The 11,583-nt window shown below is 38.9% G+C and overlaps 1 protein-coding gene across 1 annotated transcript in view; it reads right to left on the bottom strand.

Moving 5' to 3' along the window:
• Positions 1-1,215: 1,215 nt before the first annotated feature.
• The window catches only part of NAMPT (nicotinamide phosphoribosyltransferase), a 43,752-nt gene continuing 33,384 nt past the window's right edge, over positions 1,216-11,583 (bottom strand). The window contains exons 9-11 of the mRNA XM_010003850.1: positions 5,910-6,050; positions 5,618-5,752; positions 1,216-4,092 (exon numbers count right to left, since the gene is read on the bottom strand). Of these exons, the coding sequence (XP_010002152.1) occupies positions 3,979-4,092; positions 5,618-5,752; positions 5,910-6,050 (390 nt within the window). The 3' untranslated portion in view covers positions 1,216-3,978. The remainder of the gene's footprint in view (positions 4,093-5,617; positions 5,753-5,909; positions 6,051-11,583) is intronic.

Genomic DNA, 11,583 nt, shown 5'->3' with positions numbered 1-11,583 from the left:
ATTAAGACAAGAGGATCATCTTTCACACAGGTGTTTACAAATCTCACAGAGGAGGTGTGCACCTACAGGACCCTGTTGGGGCTCTCCAGGACAAAATAACCCCTTATGTTACCAGGGAGAGATGCACTTGCCATTGCTCAAAGGCATCCTCCCAGTACCTGCCTTGAACAGCTCAGCAGATACTATTTTATTGATTACAGCAGAATTAGAGGACACAGGGGGAGACTCCTTTGTGAGTCCCTTGTCTTTTCCCACACAGTCTGAGGCCTAGCATTTCCCTTCAGACTCCTTTGTGTGATGGTCTGGGAACCTACCACCACACACACTCACCTGTAATAGTAATTTTAACTTGCATAAGGCTGACCAGAGTGATAAAAGCTGAAGTGTTGCAGCTGAAGGTTTTTATCAGCATGGCAAGGAGGAGGAAGAGGCCTGCCTGTCACTTAAGCTGTGCATGTCCACTGTAAAGATAACGTAACAGAGACTTGAGTGCTAAAAGGCCATTGTTGCAGGCTACAGAGCCTTCTTACACTAGTGTGACTTTAGGGGACCAGCAACAAATGATGGGAAATAATCTTTACACTAGGTGCCTTATACACCCATATCTACAGCAACTGTTTGTAAGGTACCCTCTGCAATAGTTATGTAGGAGTTACAACTGTGACTTCTTCCCATTATAAAAATCCTGTCCAAAAGGCCATGAGACATTCCTTCAGTTGAAGAACTGACATAATTTTTTTGACAGATAAAGTGAACTGAAGGCTGCAACATCTTTGGTGAACTTGCTTTGAAACAAGCATTTTTAGTAGCTTTAGAAGTAAAGTTTAAATAATGAATCCTTACTTGAGAAAGGATTATGTGAAATATAAATAGAGGATAATTCCTTATATAAAATTAAATTACAAGTGCTTCATTTTTAAGCACAATCACACAAGATGCTGGAGCACAGCTGTGCTCACACCCTAAACATCCACCTCTACAACTGAGTGGACTGTGAATTCAGTCACTGAACCACAAACACTGCATAAGCCACTTGAGCAGCTCTGCTACAGCCAGAGGACTGCAGGGACAGCACAGCCATGCTCCAGTCTGTGTTTGGCAACAAAGAGCACAGCAATGAAACCTGATGCCCAACATCACCACTTTAAGACACACTCAAATGGCTGTTATTTTCACTGCCAGAACTAAACTTTATTTCCATGTGTATTACATACTGGTATTTGATGCCAAGTACATTAAAATTACTTTAACAGAGGATTTAAGTGAGGAATATTTATTCTTCACCAGACAGGTTAAGAAGGAATGTAAAAACCTATAAGAAAAAAACCTGTTTAAGCTTTGTTTTGATTTTGGCAAACCAAACAGCTAAGTACTCTTCTTCTGTTCTCTCCTCAGATCTTTCAAAGTACCCAAAAAAGCATATTTTCATAATCATGCAGCTCAGGAAAAAAAATAGTCTTATAAAACCCATTTCTTATGCTAAATATGGTTACAAATAAGAGTATTAACACAAAATTCCCAGATCCTATTTTAAAATACAAATACTGTATTATATTATGAAATGGGGATAATTAAAATATATCAATGACTACAAATCTAGCAATTTAATGCAAACTTCAACATGCTGTTTGCTTCCATGTGGAAGAATTAGGATATTGTATGGTTCAAGCACTGCAGTAATTTCTGTCAACTCCTTGATGCCCACAATGTCAAACCCCCAGAGACATATGGATTCAGATCTGAATAGCACCAGGTGTTTTTTTCTTTTTCTTCGTTTTCCTCCCCTTTTAAAGATATTAACATTTAATAAAATGAGTGACATGACAACTTTAAGAAAGTAACATGCACATCTAGACAACTTGTTTCAAGTCTCCAACTAACAACTAACAGTTTTAGACAGTACTGAACAATTATGAATGTGTTTCATGGCACACAAGAAAATGGCGCTTCCACAGCATATCCTTAGTTCTCAAGTACAAAAATCTCAGTTATGGGTAGTCAATAGTTAGCAAAATTTTTATTGGTACAGAATGAAAGCAGCATTTACTTTGTTGTTTTTTGTTTGGTTTTTTTTAAACCATACATCATAAAATTCCCTAGTACATACGTGGAGGAGTGAAATAGGCTCATACTATTTACCTGCTACTGATTCTAGGTCCAGATTTAAAATCTTTCCTGGCCAAATACAAACAATAGCATAATAGCAAAAGGGAAGGCAGTTCCTCAGTGTGAAAGGTCAGCATTTCAAGTCTCACTAAAGCACTATTTTTTAAACAATACATCACTTAAATGTATAATTACACACACTACAAGTGGAAAACGAGTTTTCATTAACAAGAACTATTGAGACTGGGCATATATATCTTAACCACAAACCCTGGAAACATCATGGGTACTTTGATGTGGCCCTTTTTGGCAAGAGAATAAGAACAATGAAGTATGGCTTTTCAATCTTTCTTTAAAAGCATGTTTTATAAAATTGTGTAGGCTTACGTTATTTTAGAGGATCCCTAACGTTTTACTGTAACATCATTTGCTATTTAGAAGCATTAATTACATTAATGTATATTAAGCCATTGGCTGATAGTCAATCACCAGCATAACACAGGAGCCATTTGCTTTTTGCTTTTAAGTAAGGGAGGTACTTTTCTAGTGAGAGCCATCCTACAGTACTATCAAGCATTTCAGAAGTTACTACATAGCTTCTCAAAAAAAATCCTCAGTTTTGTTTTCCAGCAGATATTCAAATCAAGCATATGCAGAGAGCAAATACAATCAAGCACAGACAGTTCAAAAGTATCTCTCAAACATATTTTACAGTGTCCCTCTGCAAAATAAAAGCCCCTCCTCACCCCAAAGAGACGGGGAGAGAAGGGGAAACAGGTCTGCCATTCATGTAGGAGTTTGGCTAGCATAAACTTTTTATTAAAGTTGTTAACAAAAATAGTTAAACATTTTTACAATTTAACATCCAGTCTGATAAAAGGCAAATCAATGAAAAAAATACAAAAAAGTAAAAAAGTGCACTACCCAGTCCAGTATTTTGCTTTAAAGTCATGTCACTTACAGTATATGAAAAATAAACCCAGAAGTGTAATTACTTTAAAATACACCGCTTCCATATCTCAGTATTTTACACATATATTCTATAGTGGAAGAGATCTCTTAAAAACTTTAGTCTTAAAATATTGAGGTGCATATACCAAGTGGGATAGACTTGGCAAGTTAAGTTGCAGTAGAGAATCCTTTCAAATTTGGCATTTCATTTACACACCTTACCAAGCCAGCAAGGTCTGTAGTACCTAAACCTTCTAGCAAGTTTCTTTAATGCAGATTTACTAATACAGACAGCTACAAGAAATGGTGAGGTCAGCAATTCTATGGGATCTTAAGGAGATACGAGTCCTGATTTAGTCGTCAAATGGTACAATGTCACAACAAACTTTAAGGCCATGTTTTATTTGCTGATTAATGGACAAAAGGCGATGGATTTCCCCCCCACCAAGTATTTTCTTGAAAGTCTGTGCTCATAAAAATCATGAAAAGTTGGAAAGACTTAATTATCGAAACTTTAAATATATTTTACACAATCTTGTTTGTACAAAAATACAAGTTAAATATAAACATAAAGCAATTATGATAATTTTATGTAAATCCATTTTGTGATATTCTGTTATATATAAAAAAGTTTCTCAGCTCTGTCTCATTTGTGAAAAGATCAATACCAGATTGAATCACTACTGGCAAAGGGCCCTAAAAAGCACATTTTAGCATTAAATATGTTTTACAATGCAAATACCATTTTCTGATTTCAACTTTTCTAAAGACTGGCAAAAAGATAGGGCAGTATGTCCATAAACCAACAAATAATTTGGCTGCAATGTCATAAAACACAAACACACAAATCTGTACAACAAACCCAGTAGCTATGCAGTACACACGTGTTACACACACACATATACAGACATGGAATGAAACTTAGTGAGACGCCGTTGCTAGTTCACTGTTCTTCAGCCTGGCATTTTGTCTTACTTCATCAAATGAATATGACTTCGTTACCTTTCCATTCTTAAACACTGTATGAAGGAGATCCTGCAAGAAACACCACTGGTTTAGCAAGAGTGATTTGGGAAACCAACAAACAACGTAGGTTACACAAAATCAAAAGCAAGTCTCCAAATCAAACTGGGTAAGACCAGGGCTTTAGACTGTCAAGATACTAAAGCTCTACAGCTCCTCCTGACACCTTTCACTAATGCTTAGACAGAAGAAAGGATCTAGGTCATCCTGTGCACAGACACGAGTGCTCAGTGGTGCCTGAAGTGAGCTGCCCACACCAAGCCAAAACAAGACTACACACGTGAAATACACCTTCCTGGAGCAGCCACAAAGAAAGGCAGCGCTCGGCCCATTAAATACATTTCAGTTACAGAGGTTTAAATGAAATTTTATTTAGAGCAACTATGAAACAAAAAATTAAAAATAAATCTTTCATCACACTTACCTTTGCAATCAAGAAGTGCTTGAAAGTGGCACACCAAAAGCAATACACACAGCTTTGTAGAGAAAAGTCAGCAGAAAAGCAATGCTGAGCTATCCCTATGCTTGATGACCTATTGCAAGGAGCTGTGGCTTCAGGGAAGTGGGCCTTCCAAAGAGTACATTTCCCTGTATTTCCCAGGGAGCCCCAGAACTGCTACCACACGATAACCCCCTCTAATTCCCTGAGACAGAAAATGTCTTAATGAATTATTTCACCTGCCAAAAATGAAGGAACTATATATTACCTAATTTCAGAGCCAAAGTCTTGCCATTTGTTTTGAAGGGACTTCTCACTATTAGGTCCCTCCCTCTCTTCATACACACATATATATTAATGTTCAGCACAAACACATATATATATATGCATGTGTGTATACATAGCTTTGAAAGCTGTTTTTTTTTAGATCTTTGCATCCAGAGTACATTATCTATAACACATATAACTTGATTTATTTTAGGTCTTGAAATTTCTCAGAGCTCAGTTTTATGCTTATTGTTGCATAAAGCAGCATGCCTAAAACAGTGTGCATTGCTTGCACACTGAAAACACAGGAGATTAAACTGAAAGCCTGAGATTGGCATAAACTTTGTGCTAATTTTAGTGAAATGACATTTCATTTTGCAGTTGTAAAGAATTAGAAGGAAACCGAATTTCTGCTTTAATTTTACATCTTTGAAATCTGGGCAACTACTCCACATTAACACCTGAAGAACTATTTAAAAATCTCAGTGGGGAAGTAGAAACAAATCTGAGTTGTGTCTGCTCCTCTTTTGCCTCCAACTCAGGTCACTACTCAAATTGTGCAATACAGCCCATACAAAACTACGTGGCTGGCATATATTGTGCAACACTGAGACATCAGCTTTGGGAAAAACCAGCAATGTTATCTAATTGTACAGCCTGAACATTCTACAGGCCTTCCAACATTCTGCTCTTACTGAATTTGGCACCAGGGACACTTCTGAGTTAATAAGTTGAACAATGAGACAATCAAACAAATTCCAAAATTAAGTTATAACTTGCTTTTTCTCAGTCTATTTGATGAATAATGTAACGCATTGTGAAAATTTCTACCTGTCCATACTCTTCAAGATCTCCTTTGCCTTCTTCAAGTGTCACATAATCTCCAGTAGGTGTCCTATGCAAGGACAGTCGGCCTTTCTTCGATCTTTTGTTTGGGTCGGCAACCGGATCCTTGAAGACATTTACCTAAAACGAAAAGAGGTTTTTGTTAAAAGGAAAGGGGCCTTGTGGAGCTTGTGTACCTAATGCAGATGGTGGTAATGTAATGGGAAATGTCACACAGGTTTTCAAGGGGAAGGGTCTCTATTCAAAACATAATAGTATACATAGCACAAAGACTTACCCCGAGACCGTTGGTCACCACATAACTACATTTGAAGGAACAGTTTAAGAGATCTCTGGTTAGTTTCTGCAATAAAGCTCCACCAGATCCAAAGGCAATGTTCTCAATACTCCACTTATTCTTCTTCATTCCCTCCACAATCTAGTAAGAAAAAGAAAATTATGATGGAGCATACTTTTAGGCCATGCCATTTTTCCATAGAAGTATTATACTACTTAAACAAGATGCTTTTAGAGTCAATTAAACCAACTAACATTCAGTTTCCAGGAGAAATATGTAACAATTCTGTCAATTCTTGACATGCTGTTTGCATTTTTTTTGTTTGTTTCCTGCATGGCATAATTATAGAAAGTTTTTGCTGTAAAACTATTGTCATGCCAGCATACATACTTCCCAAACTCAGGTAACACAACAATGCAATGCCCAGACAATCAGAGCTCTAAAGAAAATAAAATACTTTATGGGAGTATTTTTCATCTCTCAGAATCATGGGAAGTCCTCTAGACACAGCTTGTATCTAGAGCAGTCATCTTGCTCACCAACTCCAGAGAGTTATTACCCACTTAATCAATGACTTCAACAGAGTATTCTCCTGAAAATCACATTGACTAGAATTCAATTAGCAATTTCAAAGATGGGAAACAAGAATACAAAAAGCTGCTCAAAAAGTTTGCTTTGCCACCTTCTCAGGCAGCACAGATCAATGTGAACTGCACTGTTATCAACAATCAAGTTAAAACTTACTATATAATTTCCTCCCACTCTCATTCTATTCAGACAAACATGATCTCCTCTAGCCTGGAGTAATGGGTGCTAATTTAGTCACGCTCATAAATGGCCAAGATTTGTTTCCCCAACCTGTTATCCTTATGATAACCTGAAATGATGGTTATAGCCCAAATAAGACAGTGTTTCAACTCTTACCTCCTAACCATTTTACTATCAAAAGAGGGTGAGAAAAAAAAGGGTGAAAAAGCAAAATCCCATCCACCTAGAAAAAAGGAAGGTGAGAAGCAGAATGAAGGACACAATCTATGGGGAATAGTGTAGAGTTTCAAAATCAACGTTGTCAGAAATCTGCTAATCTTTTGTGCAGTCTCAGCCCCCTGCATCAAAAAGGAATGCACGAGTAACACTGAATAGGACTGTTTCAGGAGCTATTGATGCCAAGCCACTCTTTTGTTAAGGGATAGCTAAGGCAAAATTAAAGTTTCGTAAGAAAAAAAGAGGCAACTTCCAACTTCAGAGAGTGGCAAATAGGTAGCTAATGTAAACAAAAGAACATACTAGTATTTTGTTTAACCATTTAGTCATACATAGACTCTCTCTTCACAGGTATTCTCAAAACCTGAAACCCTGGCAGAGGCAGGAGAAGTGATCTGAACATCTTCCCACTACATTTTTAGCAGAGATTTCCTCAGTATGGATTTCATTAGAGAGTTCCCATCATTCTTATGGTACCAGCTGATTCAGCCTCATCCAACAAGCCAATTGAGTCCTCAGGCCCTACAACCAGGACTTTCACTCAAGGGAACCCTTTGGAAGCTTTGTGTCCTGAACACATACCCCTCATTCTGTGACAATCCTGTGGATTTTAGCAGAATTCATCATATCCTTTCAGATAGTGAACATACACAAAAGGAATCTGTATTTTCATGTGATTAGGTTCTCCTGGAATCAGTTAAAAGGGATACCCAGAGAAGATGAAATGATTGAAATTAATTATCCCTTAAGCAGCTCAGAAGTAACTGAAGATGATAAAAGGGTAAGTAAAGGGATTTTGCATATCCTCTTCTTCAGCATGAGGTCCAACAGTATCATAAGAAATCAGACTTGACTGGACCTGAATATGGACCCTACTTACCTACACTGTCTTTTTGAAAGTCAAATGTAGGTAGACTCCACCTGGACTCCAATCAAGTTCTGTCCAGATACCAACCAAGCATAAAGCCATGTGAACTGCTGGCCAAAGCCTGAGCCAATGTATCCTACTCCTTTCCTTACCGAGTTTTGTAGATAAGGTCTGACATGGCACTTGAGTGACCATGACTTCAAGATGTAGCACAAATTACCTGATATAAACAACATCCTACCAAGGAACACAATGCTTAGACTTAATGTTCATTGATACTTGTAGGTTAACAGATGCTAGTGCAAGTACAGCAGAGCTTGGCCGTGGCTGCCTAACCTGATTGCTGGGTGAGAAGAAATATGAACTCCCTTTCAGCTACTGCTCCTGCTCTCATTTACAGATAGGTTCCTCATCTTGAGTCACAGGTGCAACTCCTCACTTACCCTGGGTGAAGAACTGGCTTCCTACCTTTCCACTCTCTCCCAAAGGTTCTCCTTACTCAAGACTAATCTCTAGCTGATAAGGGGTGAAAGGGAAGGGAAAATCAAGACTAAATTGAAAGGCAGCTCTGACTCTACCAGTGACCTGTAGGAGAGGCCCAGATAACAGCTTCTTTTGTTATAGGGAAGAGATGGCAAACAGCAGCAGTAATAATAGGGGGAAGAGGGGAGATCTGAGAGAATTAAAGCTACCCATCCCCCGCAAAAAAGGGAAAATAATACAGAAAAATTTCCTTTCTCACATTTTCAAGCCTATACAGGGAGAACAATTTAGATGTCAAAGGTTTCATTAGCTTCCTCTGGCCATTATGAGCATGATTAATATATCAACTGTGACTCCAGATTAGAGGATTTTCTTTACATAAAAATTTAAAGACATCTGGAAATTGAATGTTCAAAGAAAATCCTTTGAAAGTGTAGTATATTGTGGAGTTAGCAGATTGAAATGATTTTAAAAGGTGAAAATGCTAGAAGAAAATCAGAAAAGGTTCCTTACCTGTTCTACCAGCATCCCCTATTAAAACAAAGAATTTTAAAATCCAGTTTATACTCTGAGTTGTTTTCTTTATTGTTGTTTCAGCTAGTTGGGATAGTTAAATGGGACTGATTTTGTCATTACTCATTCTAGATTTTCCTATTGCACTCATTACCTTTCATCGGGATACATAAGATTATGTCATGCCTAAAATCTAAGACTGATATGGAATAATTAGAATAGTTGCTTGCATAGGCTATAGCCACAAAAAGACATTTATATTTCATCATCATCACAGAATCATAGAATGGTTTGAGTTGGAAAGGACCTTAAAGATCATCTAGTTCTGACCCTCCTGCATGGGCAGGGACACCTCCCACTGCAGTAGGTTGCTCAGAGCCTCATCCAACCTGGTCTTGAACACATCCCGGGATGGGACAGCCACAACTTCCCTGGGCAACCTGTTCCAGTGTCTCATCTCACTCACAAAGAATTTCTTTCTAATGTCTAACCTAAACCTCCCCTTTTCCAGTTTAAAGCCATTATTCCATGTCTTTTCACTACAAGCCCCTGTAAAAAGTCCCTCCCCAGCTCTCCTGCAGGCCTTTCAGGCACTGGAAGGCTGCTATAAGGTCCCCCCAGAGGGGTTGTTGAACAGCCCCAACTCTCTCAGCCTTTGCAAGAGAGGTGCTCCAGCACTCCAGTCATCTTTGTGGCCCCCTTCTCTGGACTTTCTCCATGAGCTTCATTGCCTTCTTATGTTGGGGGCTCCAGAATTTGTTCATGTAAACTTATTTTTGAAAAGGTGAAGTATACTTCACAGCTGATTTGGGGGTGTTTTTTTTTGTTTGTTGGTGTTTGTTTAAATGGCAAGGTATTATCCAGTCTTTCAAAAGTTAGCATTGTAACCTTGATTTTGCTAACATAAGAGGAGCAAGAGTTCCATTAAATTTAAACATGAGTATAATTAGGCTGCAAGATCATTGTTTTCTTGATCACACATAACATCCCTTCTGTCTTTTTCCAACTGTCTCCTTCATGCCTGCTTCTCTCATCTCAAAACAGCAGTTTATTTTCTGTCCCGTATCGTGCTGGTGAGCAGTGGTCCCTTTTCTTGGTCAATTTAATTCACTGAACGACAAAACTGATCACTTTTGGCTGAGTTAGCTTGCTGCTATGTGCGTGGTCTAAATGAGTTTAATGACCAGTGGTTCAATGACTAAAGCCAGCACAAGATCCACAGCAGGATTACACAGTCAGGAAGACATGAAAAGGCAGCCACTGGGCAGCAGAGAGTTTCATCTGCTCTGTAAGTCTTGTGGAACCAGATCTTCAACTCTCTTCTACATACTGCAGGTGGACTTGTCCTCATAATCAGTTACTGTTTGACAAGAAAAATACGTAAACAGACAGATGATCTGAACAAAGAATTGCTCCTTCTGCCTTCCATCGTCTCCTGTTCACTGCTATTTTCCTGCTCTGTTTAGAAGTGGAGAGCAGTGCATTTTCTCCTCTACTGTAAAGAATTTAAGTGCTAGTTTTAATTTTTATTACAAATGATGCTATAAGAGCATCCTTGACTTTTGTCTAGTATAACTTACAGAAAGCAACCTCTGAGTTCCTCACAAGGAAGAGTTAATAGTCCAGTTTCTTTCGTGCCATGAAAATCTCTGGTTTGGCTAACAAAGACATTAGTCCTGTTAGACAGATTTTAAGAAGTAAGTTTATTAAAAACAAAAAAAAAAAGGAAGAGTCTTTTCCCCTAGTATCTAATAAGAATTCCTTTCCAGCTATTAACCTCTCCTGCTTGTATTCTACAAAACACATTAGCACAGGTGTATATTCTCGAAACACCACACAGGACAAAAAAAATTAAGTAAAATAAAATTTACTTTAAAGGCTATTGGAGGAGAGACAAAACTGTAGTGCGTGACTTTGCTAGAGTTGGCATATTAGGTAACACTCTCTGTATCACAGAATCATTTAGGGGTTGGAAAGGACCCTGAAAGATCATCTAGTCCAACCCCCCTGACAGAGCAGGATCACCCAGAGCACATCACATAGGAACGTGTCCAGGCAGGTTTCAAATGTCTCCAGAGAAGGAGACTCCACAACCTCTCTGGGCAGCGTGTTCCAGGGCCCTGTCACCCTCACAGTGAAAAAGGTTTCAGTATGTTTACGTGGAACCGGCTATGTTCCAGTTTGCACCCACTACCCCTTGTCCTATCACTGGACATCACTGAAAAAAGCTTGGCTCTGTCCTCCTAAAACTCACCCTTAACATATTTATAAACATTGATGAGATCGCCCCTCAGTCTCCTCTTCTCCAAGCTAAAGAGACCCAGCTCCCTCACCTTTTCCTCATAAGGGAGATGTTCCACTCCCTTCATCATCTTTGTGGCTCTGCACTGGACTCTTTCAAGCAGTTCCCTGTCCTTCTGGAACTGAAGGGCCCAGAACTGGACACAATATTCCAGATGCAGCCTCACCAATGAGGGGGAAGAGAACCTCCCTTCATCTACTAACCACACCCTTTCTAATGCACCCCAGGATGCCATTGGCCTTCTTGACTACAAGGGCACATTGCTGGCTCATGGTCATCCTCCATGGGCACCCACCTTGTTCAGTCACGGACCTGTACTGCCTCTAGTGTTAGTTTTGTCTGCAATGTATTTGAAGAAGCCTTTTCTGTTGTCCTTGGCCTCTCTTGCAAGGTTTAATTCCCAGGAGGCCTTAGCTTTCCTAGTTGCCTCCCTACATCCTCTGACAATTAACGGCTGTCTGAGGATGCAAGTGATAAATTTGAGTTCTGTTGTTGAGGTTCTAACCTGTGCCCATGTTAGATAA

Source organism: Chaetura pelagica, unplaced genomic scaffold, assembly GCF_000747805.2.
Source record: "Chaetura pelagica isolate M959 unplaced genomic scaffold, ChaPel_1.0 scaffold1048, whole genome shotgun sequence".
In the NCBI taxonomy this organism is placed as follows: Eukaryota; Metazoa; Chordata; class Aves; order Apodiformes; family Apodidae; genus Chaetura; species Chaetura pelagica.
The sequence above is the reverse complement of the archived record's forward strand: the minus strand, read 5'-3'. Positions and strand labels throughout refer to the sequence as shown.